A 19,137-nucleotide genomic window follows, 5' to 3' on the forward strand; every position below is an offset into this window, starting at 1 on the left:
AAGAAGGTGCCACTATGCCTGGCTTCTGTGTCATTTTCAAAAAAATTCTTGTATATGAATAAATATGCATTGTGTGACGGTGCACATGCTTGCATATGGGCAGAGTTCAGAGTTCATGTTACTGGAATTCCATGTATTTGGGGGAATACTCAGGTTATTAAGTCATGCTAGAATCTAAATTCTGGTCCTCAGGATTGTGCAGCAATCATTCAACCTCTGAGTCACCACTTCAGCCCTAAACATCATCCTTTCTTCTCTAGAATCATCTATATCCATGTGAAACTCTGAGACCTATCTTAATAATGGTACTCAGATCTGGTCACTTTACCCTCAAGTCTGTCATCATGTCTTGCCAGAAGATAGTGGCTTTCTCATGGAAGCCCTAAGCCAACCAGCACCACATTCTACAACTATCTTCTCTGCTAGTCTTAAAAAGGCAGACCTATGCTACAACAGGGCTCAGGAAACACTTGTCCAGTAACTACATGACTGCTGGGCTCACTAGAATGTTAGCTCCTAAGGGTGCTCAATTAACACCCCTTCTCTCAGTAATGTACAGAAATGTGGGGACCAGAAAGGCGTCTGGGCTGAAAGAACTTGGTGAGCAGCCCCATCCCAAGGGCAGCAGAGCAAGGGCCCAGAGCTTCTCCCTCACCCGTGCGGCGCAGAGCCAAGGCTGTGGTTCACAGAGTCACAGACACCATTTATTACTGAACTGCACTTTCACCTTCACACAAACTATTTCAAAGAGCTGGAAAAAGTGTAGGGTGAGGGGAGGAGAGGGACAGGTGCCTCTCAGAAGCCACGACCCTCAGTGGGCTTCCCCAGGCAGGGCAGGGAGGGAGCGTCAGGCTGTCAGTCTCTGGGCACCAGCTCTCCACGGGCACGCGCACAGCAAGCCAGCAGCTCCTCATACATAAATACAGACACGCTTAACAAAAATAGTATATCATCTTCACAAGGAATAAAAACTAGTCTCAGATATGTACAGCAGAGAGCCCGGGGTGGCCAGAGCTGAGCTGGGACCCACAGGGATGAGACAGGCCAAGGGTGGAGCAGAGGAGAGGCCTGAAGGGCTCCTGGCCAGGGCATTCTGACCTTGGCAGCCCTGCTGCAGACAGGTGGGGACAGGGCACAGACAGGCCCTTGCAGTCCTCCTCACCTGTGCACCAGGCTCTTCTTCCTGCCCTTCCTGCCTGAGGTAGGGAAGCCCCCAGGGCTCCCATAGCTGCGCTGTAAGCTTCCTCTCACTTCTGGGCTAAGGCCAGAGTCCCTGGACCCTGTGGCCAGCACCCAAGGCAAAGATGCCACAGGCTGATCTTGCAGGAAGTGAGGCAGCTGAAGTCATTAACAGCTCTGGGGCACCTAGCGTGGGCCCAGTTGGTCCCTCAGTCATGGTCACCATGGAGCCAGGGGAGGGGTGGAGAAGGATCTGGGGTGGTGCTAAGCCGCAAGAGCCGCTCAGGCTCTCGCAGGGTGGACTTTCCGCAGCTCCGTCCCTCCTCCTGGGTGGGGCTGGACTCTAGCCAGAGGCCTCAGGAGAACATTCAGACCAGGAGTGGGGGCTTGGCCAGGCCACAGGTGGGGAGGAGGTCCTTGCCTCGTTATCCCAAGCAGCCTGCATTTTTAGTTAGTCAAAAGGGCTAAAAGCACCTCACTCAATGGCTCTGGGGGGGGGGGGGGTGGAGATGGGAAGGAGGAGCCGCCCCAGGGACACAGCAGAATGGGAAATGATCAATTCTGAGGCCACACACATCAAAACCAAGGCAATCTAGTCTCTGGGGGAAGAGGTTTAGAGAGCTCTCCAGCTCCCTGCCAGAAAAGCATTCCCGAGAGGCTCAGGGGTAATCAGGGTCCCACCAACAAGGCAGGCTCTTCTCCCTCTAGCACACCCCTTCCCACTCCTGCCAGCCTCCAAGGAGCTGATCTGAGGAAAAACCTTGTGAGTTTTGAGGCCAAGGGAACTGAGATGTGGGGGGAAGGTGGCTTTCACAGAAGCGTGGTAGATTCTAGAAAGCTAACTGCAGGGGACTCCGTCTAGGCCCAACCCTATAATAGGGGAAGGGGCGTGAGTTGCATGTAGTGGTTCTCCTGGTAGCAATGGTGGCTGAAGAGAGAGTTGTGGTGGGGGCAAGGTGGGAGGTGAGAGGTGAGTGGACGGTCAGTGTCTGGTCACTTCCGACTGAAGAGTGAGCCCAGCAGAACTACACCAGCCACAGTCATGCCCGTCAGGAACCAGCGGTTGAAACGCTCCTGGCCTTTCCGGCTCTCGGCTGCTGCATTGTTCCCGTAGAGATCCACAAAAGTGTCCTGTAGGAACAAAGAAGGAAAGATAAACACTGTGTGAATCTGCATAGAATGGGCAGAGAAAGGGACATCTCCATGCCTTGGTGAGTTGAAAAGCCATAGCACTAGTGCTCACTATGGCCATTGAAAAGGTTAAAGGTTGCCCTCCTGAACTCCAGCAGGGGAAGACCAACCTAGTCTGAGAAGACAGGTGCAGAGAGAGTGTATTTTTCCTTCAGAAGCTACAGACAGCTTGGAGGGAACAGCATCAGGGACTATTACGAGACAGGGAGTGCAGGGGGTGGGACAAGGCACATGGGCACTAGAGGCTGAGTGGAGGCCAAGAGGAATGTCAGGTTCTGGCTTGCTAGACTACAGGGAGGTGAGGTTCTCAGAGCAATTTTGCCGGGACACTCACTTAGTGGTCTTGGGACTTTCAGACAGAAAATTCTTCTCCCTGTAAAGGGAGCCTCAGCCAGAGCTGGTTGGTAGGTGGGGAGAGCATAGCAGAGCACTTAACATGGATATGCCATTTCTGTCCCCACCCCAGCACTGTCAGTCTAGAACCAGGAGGAGAGCACATGACTCATGACACAGCCAGCACATGGACATCAACTGTCTCTTCCTCAGGCAGCTGGGGCTGAGAGGCAAAGAACCTGCTTACAGTCACCCTAATGGGTCACTGATACAAACAGGATCGGAACTTGGCACCTGGTCCCTAGAAATGTTTGCTGTATATCTGTGGAAATGAATGCTGACATTAGAGCCCATGCTATTGCTCCTATGGGGGGGTCTGCCAGTCTCCATCTGGTCCCAGTTGGCTCCCTGATAAGACTTCCATCTCCAGTGGCTCTGGGCCCCACCTCCCAGTGTATTTGCTCTCTCACTCGGAACACAGCCTGGCCCACTTCTCATCTCCTGCCATCCCTTCACCACCACGACTGCAGAGAAAACTGCTTAAAAACCCCGACCAGATTACTGTACACCGCACGCAGTCCTCCACTCTAGCAGCTTCCTCTGTACTTAGTGGGGCATCTTTGCATCCTGGTACCTAGCAGTAGGAAGGCACAAGATCTGAGCAGCTGACTCGAACAGATCAATATTTATGATGCTTTTGAAGAGACAGCAGTGATCCATGAACTCTTACGGCAAAGCTCCTCCTCATCCACTTAAGAGAAAAGAACCAGAAGCAGCAAGCAGATAGGAAGTCATTTCTGAGCATCCAGCTCTCTAAACTCTCCATCTTCCCAAGGTGTCCTCACACCAGAGCTGTCTGCCTCCCTCCCCACAGCTGCAGTCCAGTGAGTCTCTTGTAAAAGTAACTTTGATTCACCGGTTGTAATTGTTGTCTGGGAGGCCTACTGCCTCTGTCTGCTAACCTAGGCCTAGTCCTGGAAGCTTCTAGCCTCCATACCATCTAATCTAGGCCTAGAATGTTTTCATCCTCTGAGACTTGTTGCTGAGTAAGCTCACCCTTTCTTGTTCTTTCTGAACTCTAGCTGGCTGGTTCAACTCAGCTGTTTTGGCTCAAATTCCTCTCCCAGATGAATGATTCAACCTTGGCTTCTGGACTGCTCTGCTTGGCCTCAAACTAACTCTAGCAGCCTCTCCCCTCTCAACTCTACTGTGCTGCTCTCCAGGAACTCTACTGTGCTCTCTCCTTCCTGTACTGTCTCTCCCTTAAGTAGCTGCTCTTTTTATCTTCTGAGAGTTGGGCATATCTTAGTCTGTCCAATCCTTACCTGATTTGTCACTTGGTCTGCCACTCAACTAGACTTTCAAACATGGCTGCCTCCTTCTATGAACTAAAGGTATGTCTGCATTCCAGCTACAGGATTAAAAGGTGTGTGCCAAGGGCCCTGCCACTCCGTGACTAGAAACAGGTTCAAATATGCTGTAGCACTCTCTACCTCTACTCTGGCTCTGTGGTCTTTGTGACCACACTCTCTAGAGCATCCACACCTGTGCCCACCCAACCTTGTTGTAGGTCTTTTTCTCCGCATGTTATCTTCTTTCCTCTCTCACCTCTTTTCCAGAAACAGGGGCTGGCCCTGAATTCTCAATCCTCCTGTTTCAGCCTCCTGAGTATTGGAAACACCAAGGTTACAGTGGCCACACCCATCCCCTCAGCACTTCTCATGACCACAACACACATTGTTTCACTACAATTTAGATGCCTTCTGTACTAGATATCTCTAGTTGAAGGCTGGGATCCTGTCTTGTGCTTAGAATAAGGTCTGGCACAGAGAAAGCTCACTACACACAGATGGTAAGTTAGATTGGTAGTAACATTCAATCTCCTGGTTTTGCCACCTCTCTTTGCTGCATCATATTCTCTTGTGTCACCCTCTAGGTTTGTTAAGTACACTCTGATCTTCACAACAAAGTGGCCTGATGACACACTTCTGAGTTCATCCCTGGGAAGTTAAGCAACACATGACTACATATGAGGAGAACAAATACACAGCACGTCTGCTAAGCCCTAGGTATTGCTCCATCTTCCAGGAGGGCCCTCAGAAGTAGGTGAGAGTCTCATTTCCCAACAGAGGTAAGACATCTGACACTTAAGGCTTGGAACACATTAACTAACAGGTAGTAGAACCAGTGCTAGACTGCAGGGTTGGCCTGCCTTCACAGGGGTAGGGCTGATACATGTTATACGTGGCAGGTATGAGGTCCCGAGGTCCATCTTTAGTAAATCAGGTTTCCATCTGTTGGAAAAGGGAAACCTATTTCAATGCCATAGGGTTTTAAGGCAAAGGAACTGTGGCAGCAGAGCTGAGGGGAGTCCAGGACCTGGGCAGAAAGCAGTGGCTGGCTGTGCCTTCTGTTTCGTCTACCCTGGTCAGTCTCTGTTCCTTTTGGCAAACAAGAAGACTTATGAAGAATGAAGATGCAGCATAGTTGTTAAGAGTGTCTGGCTAGCCTTAGGTCCCTGATACCCTGCATATAATTGGTATGGTGGCGTATGTCTAGAACTCCTGCATGAGGGAGATGGAGGCAAGAAGATCAGAAGCTCAAGGCCATCCTCAGATACATTCAGAGTTTGAGGCCAGCCAGTTAAGTAGGTCCAGGTAGAACAACAAAAAGGATGAATAGAGTCCTGGGCTGTGGGAAGAAAAGAGGCCACAGCTAGAGAAAGTAGTTTTGGTAATCTCAAGGGGCCACAAGGAATCAGGGACATTGGGGTGGTTACCAAGACACAGAGTCTGGCTCCCGCCCTGGAACTTTCCTGAAGTAGAGGGCTGACAGCCACAGGAAATTTTCAGCTTTAGGGCTGGGCTGGAGTAAACAGGCCTTGTCCCCATGAAGGCACAAAGCGTTCACTGTCCAGGAACAGTCATTCCAGGGAGGAGGGGACACAGAGAACAAGGCACTGACCACTCCTGTCTCTGTTCCTAAGCTGCATTCTTGGCCAGGGTGATCTTGCTCAGAGCTCCTTCTCCTGAGGGAAGCAGGGCTTTCAAGGGCGTGGATCCTGGTAGTGGCTTTTGCAGAAAGCTGAGGAGAATGGGGCGTGCTGTTCCCGGGCGGGGGCTGGAGAGGCAGTGGTGTGGGTATATTTAGCCCAGGTTCACACGACATACTTGGAAACAAACAGCCATTTTCTCAGTGGGCGGCTGCTCTGGGTAAATAAACAGGACTGCTGAGCTCTTAGGTCTGGAAAAGCAAAGATAAGCCCCCGCCACTCCTCAGGGCTCCCACTGTTTTTACTACCCAGTGGACAGGGGACTGCAGTCACAGATACTCCTAGGAAACCCAGGTCTGATACTCCTAGGAAACCCAGGTCTGAGGTCTGCTGGACTCGGCTTGGGCTAAAGTGAAGTGAGAGAAATCCCTTGGAGTTGACTGCTGCCTGGGAGATGCATGTGGGAGTTTCAGCGTAGCTGGGGACACAATGGCTAATGATCAACACAACAGTCAGAGATCCCACCCAAGCAGAAAAAATTTGGAAGGTTAACCCACAGCAGGTTTGGAGCAGAGCCCAGACTAAGACTCGAGTTTTCCTAACTTTCACTCCAGGAGAAGCCCGAGTAAAGGTGTTTCCCTCCAACATTACAGGGTTTCCAGTAGTCATGGCCATACACATCAAGGGGCCTGACATTCTAGTCTTCACTCCCTCTTTAAAACTTTCTTCCTCGACCAGTCCACAAGATCCCACTGTGGAGTCCCCTCTTCTTTGCTCACCTCCCAACTCTGCAACTAACTTCTCTCTTGTGTTCCAGGGTCTCTGCACTTTCAGTTACATCACTAATGGTCACAAATCAACTACCATGCTTCAAGTCCAGCCCTGGAGACAGGCAGTAAAGAGGGCTTCCAGATGTTTTAGGTTCTAGTACATTCTTTGAAGTAGTGAGATTACCTTCAAAAGGGCCCTGAGAAAAATTCGTAGATATTTTAATTATTTGTGGCTATACATAGTGCAGAAAAAGTGTTTCACCATGCTATTCCAATTTCATGGGAATGGATTTAGCATAAAAAGTATCTAAAGAGATTCTTTTTTCTTTTTAAGATTTATTTATTTTATGTGAGTACACTATCACTGTCTTCAGATACACCAAGAGAAGACATTGGATTCCTTTACAGATGGTTGTGAACCACCATGTGGTTGCTGGGAATTGAACTCAGGACCTCTGGAAGAGCAGTTCTGAACTCTTAACTGCTGAACCATCAAGAGATTTTTGAGGAAAGGTTTGAAAGAAAAGGGAGGGGGTGGAGTAGAGGCTGGAGAGATGGTTTAGTGGTTAAGAACAATGACTGCTCTTCTAGAGGACCTGAATTTACCATTTCTAGCAGCCACATGGTACCTCACAACCATATGTAAGGTAACTCTAGTTCCAGAGGACCTGATGCTCTCTCTGGCCTCTGTTAATACTACATGCATGTGGTGCACAAACATAAATTCAAAAACACCCATATACATAAAATAATGTAAAAAAAAAAGGTGGGGGGAGAAAGGAAAAGAAAATCAAGAAGTTAAAATATCACAAAAAAAAAACTCACAAAAAGACAAAAAACACATACATACACAAAAAACAAACAAAACAAAACAAAAACCAAAAACCAGGTCATTGCATTGATGAGCCTTAGAATCCTATAGTGAGATACCTGCTGTGGAAAGAGTCATCAGGAAAGTTGAGGAGGCCCCAATAATGGGCCAGTGGCAGCCACGGGAGGACTAAAATGCCTTAGGTACAGAAAAGCATGCTCCCTGGGCCTTGGATATTGCTTAGTGACAGAGCACTTACCTGGCATACTTTTTTTCTAATTTTTTTAGTTTTTTTTAAAGATTTTATTTATTATATATAAGTACACTGTCGCTGTCTTCAGACACACCAGAAGAGGACATCAGATCCCATTACAGGTGGTTGTGAGCCACCATGTGGTTGCTGGGATTTGAACTCAGGACCTCTGGAAGAGCAGTCAGTGTTCTTAACCACTGAGCCATCTCTCCAGCCCTTACCTGACATACTTAATGTCTTCAATTTTACGGGTAGCACCAAGGGAAAAAAAATCAGGTTCCACCAGAGATTCTAAAGGCACAAAGATCTTGGCATGATGGAGAAGGGAAGCCCCTATCTCTGTGCTGGTCGCCCCTCTCAGTCTTGGGCAGAGTGCAAATAGGACCAAGCCTAAGCCAGACCTTGAAACCCAGCTCACCTAATTAGGTGTAAACTGACTTTTAGACAGACTTCTGCCCAAAGGCAGCTATTGAGCGACTCAACTTCCTCTACTAACTAAACACCAAAGACGTCACAGTGACGTGGTGTCTGGAGGGCAGGGGCTCACCAGAGAGAGGCTGAGTACAGTCCCAACGTGAATGGACCTCTCTTCCCTTTTCTCTCTCACCTGCATTCATGTGTGATTGTGAGCTGTTATCCATTTCTCTGATGTCTCGTGTCCTCGTTCGTTAATACCTGAAAAGGAGCCTATGGCAGCTGGCTGAGTACTTAGGACTGAGATCAGAGCCTTGCACATGCTACACAGGTGCTCTGCAGCAGACCTGTACCCACTCGGCACTCTCTCTACTTTCTGTTTAAGAGATGGGGTCTCACTGTGTTGCCCAGATTGGTCTTGAACTTTACCTGCAGCAATGGCTAGTCAGGACCTTGAGATACTCCTGCCTCAGCCTTCCAAATAGCGGGAATTACAGACCTGTGTCACCAGTTCTGGCCCTTTATCGTGTACATGCCAGCCTGAGCTAAAGCACTTTACCTCTGGTAGCTCATATTCCCCAACCATCTATGCTCCCATTCACTTGAAAGATGATTCTTTGTCCCATCTCCCCCACCAGCTTCTCACTTGTTATCTTTAGAGCCTGGCACTGCATGTGGAATGCAGCAGGTGCTATAAAGGACCCTACTGTAGATAAATGAACGAATACTTCTGTTTAATGCTCAGGGCATTTCTTAATAACCTTGCAAATGTTAATGTGCAAGCTCTAGGTCACCCAGGACCCTTGTATAAGTGGTGATGGGTTTGGAGTTTTTATTCATTCTATGTCCCTTGTGGGGTGCTCAGATTTGACCTTTCTGTAGGTCAGCTCATCAGCTGTCCCCACATACTGCCACTAGGTACCACTGTTGCCCATTTAGGCCTACAGATCTGCAGCAACAATTAAGTTAGGCTCTTCTCAGTTTCCAAACAATAGACCTTCTGCCGCCCAGGTAATGGGCGATGCTCATGTACCTCTGTGAGGGAAGAGGTAAGTAAACTGGTTCGGAGTCATTAAGAGACCTTGCCAAGGGGTTGGGGATTTAGCTCAGTGGTAGAGCGTTTGCCTAGCAAGCGCAAGGCCCTGGGTTCGGTCCCCAACTCCGAAAAAAAGAAAAAGAAAAAAAAAAAAAAAAAAAAAAGAGAGACCTTGCCAAAGTGGGTGAGATAGTTTAAGCCCAATGTGTCAGGCAGCGAAATCCATATTCTAGGCCATGGTCAGGGTCTGGATCCTTCAGACCATAAGGTGGTCTAAAGCTATCGGCCAAATGGACGAGTCCCATCCAGTCATTGAGAGGAGCCCCGGGGAGAGGACATGACAAAATCCAGGGAAAGTGAAACCCTTCCCTTGTGGCTTCAGTGAGGAACAAGTGAGCTCCGTGCCAGACAGTGCTTCCTTCCTCCTGGTGACTCTGGAAAGCCACCAGGCCTGTGCCCACTGCTTCCTTCCTGTTCAGTTATTTCAGGAAAGACGTGGGTGGAGAAGAGGAAGGGGCTCCTCAAAGTGACACCTCGCAAGAAACGGTGGCAGTGTGCCTCTCAGCGGCCCTGGCTCGGTCCTGTATGGGTAGACTGTGAGTCACCTGCAGAGTCACCTCTGCTTCTATCCTCAGTTTCTCCCACAGAGAAGCTGAGAGGCCAGAAGGCCTTGTTAGAAGATCCCTGGGAGGCGGGGGGAAGGGGTGGCACAGAGGCCTTATCTCTCTCTTGGCAAGACCTCAGGCAGTAGCTCAGAAGGAGTGAGGCTTGTGGCTGGGATCCACTTCCCTGGGCATTCCTCGGGGAGCTGTTGACCTGTGTGATGTCAGGGAAATAAGTCTCTGCACTCTGAGGAGCAGAGGCCTGGATGTGGGCAGATCAGTGGGGTGGGGTGGAAGCAGAGGCAGCCGGCTCTGGAGTGCCCAGCAGTTGTCATTAAGGGTTACAAGTGCTCAGTGACAGCTTCCTAGCTTCCTGGTCTATGTGGCTGAGGCCATGTGAGTTTCAGGGAATCTTTGGGGACATTTTCACATCTTCCTCTAACTCTGTTGGTCATCTGTCAGCCTCTTTTCTCCTTCCCCTTCCCCCACCATTAGTTCTAAGAAGAGGAGCCTGACAGATGTGCTCATTTCTCAGAACAGGAAGCGGCTGTGCAGGGAGGAGATAACACCTCGCTGGGGAATCGAGAAGTATCCGGCAGAGCAAGGGAGGCCTTCCATCTGGCCAGCTTTGAAACAGGCCACTCAGCTGGGCACCAGGAGAGCATCTCAAGCATCTCTGGGGCAGACCTGCTCAACAGAGCTTACAACCACCTGCTCCCAGAGGGTGGGTGACATGACAACCAGTATGCATTAGACCAGAGTCTTGAGTTTAAGAAATCATCCAGATCTCACAACAGCCAAAAGGAGTGCAAGGCATGTTATAGTCCCAGCACTCAATGGAGGCTGAGTCAGGACTGCCCTGAATTTGAGGACAGAATGGTCTATACACAGTGAGCTCCAGGCCAGCCAGGACTGCATGTGACATTCTCAACAACAAAACCAAAGAAAATCCTGAAGAGTAAATGCTGTTTTTACTCTTTATGTCACAGACTGTGACACAGGAGTAAAGAAGCATTGATGTCCCAAGGGTCATGTCACACATTTAAGGTGAAGTTAAATCCTAGCAGCCTGTTTCTAGAGCCCAGCAAATCATTGCTCTGGGCGGTGCAGCATGCTTTGTGAGGCCTCTATTCTCAACTCAGCCCTCTCATCTCAAGCATGGTGACTTTCTATCCACTCCCAAGTAGATGATAACAGCGCTCTAGTCTCCCAGTGTACCAGGCCAGAAGAACACTCAGTCAAGAGTGACCTGTGTGTTGGGGCTGGGGATTTAGCTCAGTGGTAGAGCACTTGCCTAGGATTCGCAAGGCCCTGGGTTCGGTCCCCAGTTCCGAAAAAAAGAACCAAAAAAAAAAAAAAAAAAAAAAAAAAAGTGACCTGTGTGTGACTATGTGTACACACATGCAGGTGCCTGCTGAGGCACGTCTTAGAAATAACATTTCTATCCACCTCTGCATGAGGCCCCCCAACATCACCATGTCTCTGATGGAGTAAGTGACAGACTGCCATGACCACACGGAGTCTGTCACATGTATATCATCTACGTCAATAGGAGGCTACGGTCATTCCACGGCAGTCTCTCCTTTCTGTGTAGAACACTGTACATTGGCTGGAAAACCATTCTTTTAGGGAGAGAGCACTTCTACTTATCCAAAGATCTGGATCTGTTCTCATCTTTGCTGTTCTAGCTGCCAGGGAAGGTGGCTGTGGGCAGAAGCAGCTCTGCCAGGCTTCCTTGGCCTGGGCCGGCCTCCTGTCTGAACGTTTCTTCACAGGTGAACCTGAGGTGCTTCCTGCATAAGAACAAGGCTGACTCACTTCCCGCCAAGCTAGGCTGTCAGAGCAGAGTATGCAGGTAGACAGCAAGCCTGGCAAGTACACTAAGATGTTACCTATGAATGGGATAAAAATGACCATAATTCCGATTACTACACGGATTCACCACCACTCATGTAAATCATGACACACAGTTAACACTGAGGAAATGTTGGGTAAAACCAGTGTTAGATTCATTACTAGCCAAGGCACAGTCTGAGTCTCCTATGACCTGTGAGTGCACGAGCGTGCGCGTGTGTGCGTGTGTGCGTGTGTGTGCGCATGCGTGCGTGCACTTCTTTATCCTCAACAAGGGCCAGGCTGCTTCTCTCCTCACGTGCCATATTTCCTTCCTCAGGTTTGGTGGCTGCTGGTCTTTCAGCCTAGCTTTCTCCTACTCTTAGGCTCACAGGGACTTCCCTCAAGGATGCCTGCCATCTGTTTGCTTGTCCCATTTTCCTATGAGTGCTAGTCTCTGGGTCTAGGCTGCTGCTTGGCCCAGAGAAGTAGCATTGGTTCCCTCTTCATTCTCATCTTTCCTGGCAATACCACACGAAAGCCTTGCAATATCAAGCAACTAGGCAGGAACCTACCATTCTCCAGACACCAAGTCCTCAGAGGCTCATGCAGAATGCTGGGAAGCTGATGTGAAAGTACTAGAAAAGACATCTCTGAGTACACACCATCAGCCCCAGCACTTAGGAGGCAGAAGCAGGAGATCTCTGAGCTGGAGACCAGTCTAGTCTATATTATAGTGAGACCATGTCTCAAAGCAAGCAAGCAAGCACACAAATCAACAACCACACTCTGGGGGCCAGATGGCTTTGTAGGTAAAGGTGCTTGTTGCCCATGACTGACAACTTGAGTTTAATCCCCAGAACCTACACTGTGGGAGAGAACCAACTTCCATAAATGCACTAGCACCTGGGCCCCCACCAGATAAATACATGTAGTAATAATAATAATATCAACCACCACCACCACCACCACCACCACCACCACCACCACCACCACCATAATAATAATAATAATAATAATAATAATAATAATAATTATCTTCTGGACAACTGGGGTCTGCAGCAGCCTCTCCTGTCTCCTTCCCTCCAGTCATGCCCAGCCTCCCCCCTGGAGGTGCTCCGTCTTGGTTGCTGTGGAAAAATGCTGGGTAGGGTGAGCTTTTCTTCCCAGTCCCATTGCTAGTTTTGCTTCAGGAAAGTCCACTCCCCTGTCTGATGTTTCCCTACCTATCAAGTGAAGGAGGGACTAGAGATGGCTTGGCAGTTAAGAGTACTTATTGCTCTTACAGAAAACCCCGGGGCTCAGTGGCCAGCACCCACACGGTGGCTCACAGCAATCCATAACTCCGGTACCGGAGACTCCAAATCCAATGTCCTCCTCTGACCTTCAAGGATACCAGACACACACATAGTGAGTGCACAGACATACATGCAAGCAAAACATTCATATACTTAATAAATAAACCTCAAAAACACCAGTGAAAGTGGTCCCATCACAGGGATCCTGCAAGGGCTACTGGGAAGAAGCAAGTAACTCATTTGGGTCCTTTCAGGGGCATCCATAAGGCTAAGTACCCCATGTGTATAGGTGGAGATCCAACATTCAGGGAGAACTGTTGCTGCAAAAGGGCCTGTCCCTCCTCTACCTAAAAGCCCAATGGCTGTTCCCCATCCTGAGGAATTGAGGGGAAGAGGACAGTGGCTCATCTATGAGTCAGGGCAAGCTTCCAAGTGGTCAGACCTTGCTCAAGCACTGTAGCCTCAACCTTTTCACCCTAGCACTGCCTCCAGCTAGTCCGGACAAGTCCGGGGTATTTTCAGCCACCTTTATCTGATTAGAAATGTTTCGAATTCCACTGGCAGAAGGCAACCAATCTGGAAGATTATGCAATGGGCACAAATCTCTAGAATGCCTTTCCCTTCTGCCCCTCCCCCCCCCATGTGAATGCATCCCATTCTCCAAGTATCTGAAACCTTAGAGGTCCTTGTGGGCCACACCCACCACAGCCCAGGTTCATCGTCCCCTCACCAAGCAGAGCTACAGGCTGCAGACACTCAGAAGTGCCACTCAGAGGTGTGCTATTCAAGCATTGATACATACGTCACCACATGAAATCCAGAACAGCTATCCGCTTAGGTATATGGACTCCTAGTCCCCCTCCCAGAAAAGTCTTGTTATATAACCCAGGTTGGAGCTGAAATTTTGTCAGTTGGCCTCGAACACCTATTCCTTCTGCTTCAAGTGCTCAGAGAACAAGCACACAGTAAGTTCTTCTTTTTGCTGCCCCTTTCCACACCCTTAGGCTCAGAAGTTGGAGATGACTTGGAGGAAGAGATACCATACATATGCCCTCTGGTTCCCTCCACGTCTCAAGAGACAGTAAAGGAAGGACATATTGACTGTGCTCTGTTCCAACTTGCCTGCCCACCCATCATCCATCTGTACAGGGCCTCTTTGTAAGTGAGGCTGCCTGGAGTTACTCGCAGGAAGGTCCAGACCAGTGGGCCTGTTTATCTCTGGGCTTTCATTTATCCAATCCGTATTGCATCAGGTGTTGAACACTGAGGAACTGTGGACAAAGCAGTGGGCCAGTCAAAGTGCCCTGTGCCTGAGCCCCGAGCTTCCTCTGCCTAGGCCTAACGAATCTCCACAGGGAAGATGCTGAACCATGATTGTGCATGGGCTTTAAACTAGCTAGAGGGGCCAGGTGTGATACATGACTTTAATCCTAGTACCTAGGCAGAGGTAAGTGGATTTCTGTGAGTTCAAAGCCAGCCTGGTCTACACAGTGAGACACTGTCGCAACAAATGAACCAACCAAAACAATAACCAAACCAAGCCAAACAACAATAAAACAAAAACAACACAAAAACCAAACAAACCAAAACCCAAAAAACAACCAGACCTACAAAAAAGCAGTAAGTAGAGATGATTCACAGGGGCAGCCTTGTGGCCAAGCTTTGCCCCCAGAATGCAGCTAAAGAAAGAAGTAGTCTCAGGGAAGGTGTGGCTAGACAGAGCAGCAGAGTCTGCTTCAGGCCAGAAAAGCCATCCCAGTGCCAGGCAGAGCTGGCAGTGCTATGGAGAACAAAGGCCAGAGTGTGCCAGGCTTGAGGGGCCTAAGTGAGGCAGCATCGTGGGGGACGGGCACGCACAAACGTGTAGGTGAGGTCCATGGAGATCAGACAGCTGAGAGCAGAAATGAAAACAGGCTGGGTCCCAAAGGGCAGCAGCTTCAGCTCTGTAAACACCAGACAAGCGGAGGAGGGTTCAGGTGCAGGTCTGGGGACCCAGCTGAGCTCAGCAGGAGGATGGGACCTCCCCAGTCTTCCCCATCAGTGATGATGACACTAAGCTGAACAGAAGCCACAGACACGCCTGGGCAGAGCCATCTTCTCAGGCCCCACATTCCAGATGGTCTTTTCCGACCCTCTGCTTGATCCAGCCAGCCCCACCCACAAGCTCTGGAAGATCCTACCGTCTAGAGGGGGCATTCCCTTCCCTACCCGATGGGTCTCTGAGAACATGGTGGCTGCAGGTGCAGGGGCAAAGTCAGAGTTGCTGTAACTGCCAGGCCAGCAGTGCCTGACCTACATCTCCATGCTTGGTTGCATGAAAGAAAATACCAGGGCTTTCCGTTAGTGCTCACTAGATGCAGCTGGTTCAGGGAAGCCTGAACCTTTTGAAGGCCAGTTTAGAGTAGGGCAAGATGGCTGGCCTCCAATGTATGCTCTAGCTTTGGGGGAACTCTATAGATTTCAGAGATTAGAATCTTCCTTCTACCAAGGCCCCCACTAAAGTGTTCTTCTATTTCTAATATATTATCCTTATTAAGAAAACACCCCCCCACTGAGAGAGAGAGAGAGGGAGAGGGAGAGGGAGAGGGAGAGGGAGAGGGAGAGGGAGAGGGAGAGGGAGAGGGAGAGGGAGAGAGAGTGAGTGTTGAGAGAGTGTGTTAGTTAGAGTTAGCTCATTGCTTTTCTTATAGACCACTGACACTTAAAGAAGGGTTTTAGTTGTTCGGAAGAGAGGCACAAAACAATAAACCCACACACAGAGAAAGGAACAAACAAACAAACCTCAACAATTTAACAGTTCTGGCCAGGAGTGGCAACGTACACCCGTAACCCCAGCACCTGGAAGGTGGAGGCAGAAGACCAGAGAGAAGCTCAAAGTCATTCTCAGCTGCACAGCAAATTAGAAGCCAGCCAGCCGGGACTGGGTAAGACTCTGGTTTGTGGTAAGGACCTGGTCAAGAGACATGGTTTTCCTCTGTTCTAGAATGGTATCCCCAGCCACCATCATCTCAATTAGGTGGGCTTTACTGACATCCTTACATCAATAGAGCTCTCACTCTGTCACTCTGGTTCCAAAGCCCTAGAACCCTTCCCTGGGAATTCTGCTTCCCTTAAGGAAGTGGTGGGGTGTAAGGAAGAGACTGAGGTTTTATGTTAGAAGAGAAGATGTGGGCTGGAGAGATGGCTCAGCGGTTAAGAGCACTGACTGCTCTTCCGGACGTCCTGAGTTCAAATCCCAGCAACCACAGGGTGGCTCACAACCATCTGTAATGAGATCTGATGCCCTCTTCTAGAGTGTGTGTGTGTGTGTGTGTGTGTGTGTGTGTGTGTGTGTGTGTGTGTGTTCTTAAAAAAAAGAGGAAAAAAAGAAAAGGAAGAAAATATTCTATCTGGAGGCAATGAACTCATGAATCTTAGAGAAGAATCCACTGCCCCCACTTTACTTTTTTTTTTCTTTTTTTTTTCCCCCGGAGCTGGGGACCGAACCCAGGGCCTTGCACTTGCTAGGCAAACGCTCTACCACTGAGCTAAATCCCCAATCCCAGCCCCCACTTTACTAAATCAGTATAGTTCCTAGTTGCATTCTAAATAGTTATCCTTACACCCACCAGCATACCGCAGGATAACAACCCTCATCACAGAAACTTCTCTTTGCAGCAGATGGAAACCATTACAGAAAGTCATAGCTGGTGAAAATGTGGAGAACACTGACCACCGGGGTACACAGCCTCAACACATACATCCAAAAAACAACCCTACACCTAAGACCTGGGATTCATTGTGGAAGACTGTGTGGAAAGATTTTAAGAGGCAGAAGACCAAGAAGTCAGTCTTGAAAGTGTGTCTCCTAGAAACGACAGGGAAGCCATACGCATGATACCCATGATACCTCAGCAATCTGGCTGCCTAAATAAGACCTGAACAATGACAGCACCAACAGACACACAACAACATGGAAGGGAGAAATCCAACCCTAGAAGAAGGACCCTGGGAAGCCATTGCTGAGGGAAGGAAACCTGGTCTTCTCCAGGGAGGTGTCCCCTACTTGGTTATCCAGTATTAAGTGGTCAGCTTTGAAGTCATATTGTTATGTATGCATTACATATATATGTGTAACAATAAAGAAAAAGAAGTCACAAATTCAATAGGGAGTGAGGGGTTGGTGGAAGAAAAAGGAGGAGAGAAATGATATAATTATATTTAAATTTAAAAATTGGGGTTTAGGGCTGGAAAGATGGCCCCGTGGTTAAAAGCATTTGCTTCTCTTATGGAAGACCTGGGTTTGATTCCTAGCACCTGCATGGTGGCTTCTAACTGCCTGTAACTCCAGCTCCAGGGAACCCATGCCTCTTCTGACCTCCACAGGCTTCTCTATGCACATGGTGCACACACATACACCCATTTGCACAGGCATAAAACTTTCTTAAATTGAAAGTTTTCAACACTGAAAAAATCACCCCTCCGTCTTTGTATGTGTGTCAGAGTTCTATCTTGTGGAGTTGATTCTCTCCTTCACCTTTTTTTTTCTTCCCACATGGAGAGGTTTTAATGGGAGAATGAGACAGGGGAGAGGGATGAGGGAGGTGAGTCCCCTCCACCTTTATGTGGGCTCCAAAAGCAGAACTCAGGTTGCCACATCTGCATGGCAAGTGCATGCACCTGAGAAGCCATCTTGCTGACTAGAAAGTAAGTCTGAATATCAGCAGTATCTTCCCGTCTGTGGTGCTGAATACTGAATGGTAGGCCTCACTCAGTCTAGGTAAGTTCTCTGCTACTAAGCTATACCTCAGCTCTCAGCACTGGTATTTATTTAGTTACTGTGCAACCCCTGAAGTCCCTTCCCCTCTAGTGGCAGCTATGAGGACTGGATGAAGTCCTCAGTGAATGTACTGTTGCCATTGAGCATGGCCATCAAGGACCTCGAGCCTTCCTGGTTCATGTGCAGAAAGTACTGATCATAGCTTTGTCCTCCTGGATGTTTAGCGTGAGACTGCACCCAGTAGAGACGTCCTACTGAGAGTAGCTAAACCTGACTCCTCTGTCAGCTGTATACAACAGACCCATGTCAGTGGGCTGCTGCTAGTGCAGCTCTCAGAGCCCCATTAGAGTGCATGGCCCACCCCATCCAGATTTCTTTCTTTCTTTCTTTCTTTTTTTAAAAGATTTATTTATTATACATAAGCATACTGTAGCTGTCTTCAGACACACCAGAAGAGGGCATCAGATCCCATTACAGATGGTTGTGAACCACCATGTGGTTGCTGGGATTTGAACTCAGGACCTCTGGAAGAACAGTCAGTGTTCTTAACCGCTGAGCCATCTCTCCAGCCCCCCCCCCTTTTTTTTTAATGTCTGTCTGTCTTTTATTCATTTCCTCATTGCCCCAGAATGGGTCTAGTCTGAAGGTGTGCAGATTGTGGTTATCACCCATTTTTCTTCATTTTTAAACCAAATTGTGAAGGAACATTGAAAAGGCCATTTAAGAAGCCCTTGCGCCTGCCTTACGCTGCCCGCCCATGAGCCTGTCATTGGTTCCCCAGTGTTCTCTGCCTGTGCTGCCTCTACCCACCAGCTCACTCACCCTCGAGAATGAGCTGTAATACAGGAACTGGATGGAACTGCATCTGGTCCCCACTTCCTTCTGATGTCAATGAAAAGATGGCTGCTCTTTTCCGCAGGTGCTGGGGTCTTATATGTCTTTAAAATGAACATTTATAGATGAGGAAGTGGAAGGTCACTGAGGTGAATTTACTTGGTCAGGATTCTACAGACACAAAATGAGGAGGTAGTGTTGAACCCAGATATGTTTGACTGTAGAGTCTGTCAGGAACCAGGCCTAGGGATGTATCTTCGCTATGGTGGTATCAGCACAGACCATGCACAGCTGATGAGCCAGAGGCATCGCTTGGCAGCCCAAGACTTTGCTGCCTGTCCTATGCACCTGGGATACAGGGCCAAGAGGAGGTGGAAGCTATGGGTCTTCTTTAAAATGTTCAGTATGAGGCAAGGCAGCCTGACAAAAGCCAGGTGCCCATACCAGAAAAAGCATCAAACAATAAGAAAAAGGACATGGGGTAGAAGGAGAGCCGAGGGAAGCCCAGAAGCACAGCAATGGAGAAAGAGTGGATGATGAAAGGCTCGGTGGGTAAGAGCATTGGTTGTTCTTCCAGAGAAGCTAGGTTCGATTCCCAGCACTTACATGGAGGCTAACAACCATCTATCTATACAGTCCCAAGGGGTCTCCATCCTCTTCTGGCCTCCCTGAGCAGTTTAGACACACATGGTGCATGGTGCATAGGCAGACAGAAAGCTAGCTCATATGCATAAAATAAATAATAAATCTATGGAAAAAAGAGCAAATGATTGGGTGTTTTGAGTCTAACAGACTAGATTTGGATAGAGTTTTATTGGTATTTATTAGTATT

General features: G+C 48.8%; 1 protein-coding gene across 13 annotated transcripts in view; it reads right to left on the bottom strand.

Annotated features, from left to right (window-relative positions):
- Positions 1 to 682: 682 nt before the first annotated feature.
- Bcl2l1 (Bcl2-like 1) overlaps positions 683 to 19,137 on the bottom strand; it is a 51,068-nt gene continuing 32,613 nt past the window's right edge. For 12 of the 13 annotated variants that reach the window (XM_063283118.1, XM_063283115.1, XM_039104292.2 and 9 more), the window contains one exon: positions 683 to 2,310. In XM_063283118.1, the coding sequence (XP_063139188.1) occupies positions 2,173 to 2,310 (138 nt within the window). In that variant the 3' untranslated portion in view covers positions 683 to 2,172. Of the gene's footprint in view, positions 2,311 to 4,320; positions 18,410 to 19,137 lie in introns of those variants that run through there. The other variant, XR_010064563.1, reaches the window with a different exon arrangement.

This window comes from Rattus norvegicus, chromosome 3 (genome assembly GCF_036323735.1).
Source record: "Rattus norvegicus strain BN/NHsdMcwi chromosome 3, GRCr8, whole genome shotgun sequence".
Classification (NCBI taxonomy): Eukaryota; Metazoa; Chordata; class Mammalia; order Rodentia; family Muridae; genus Rattus; species Rattus norvegicus.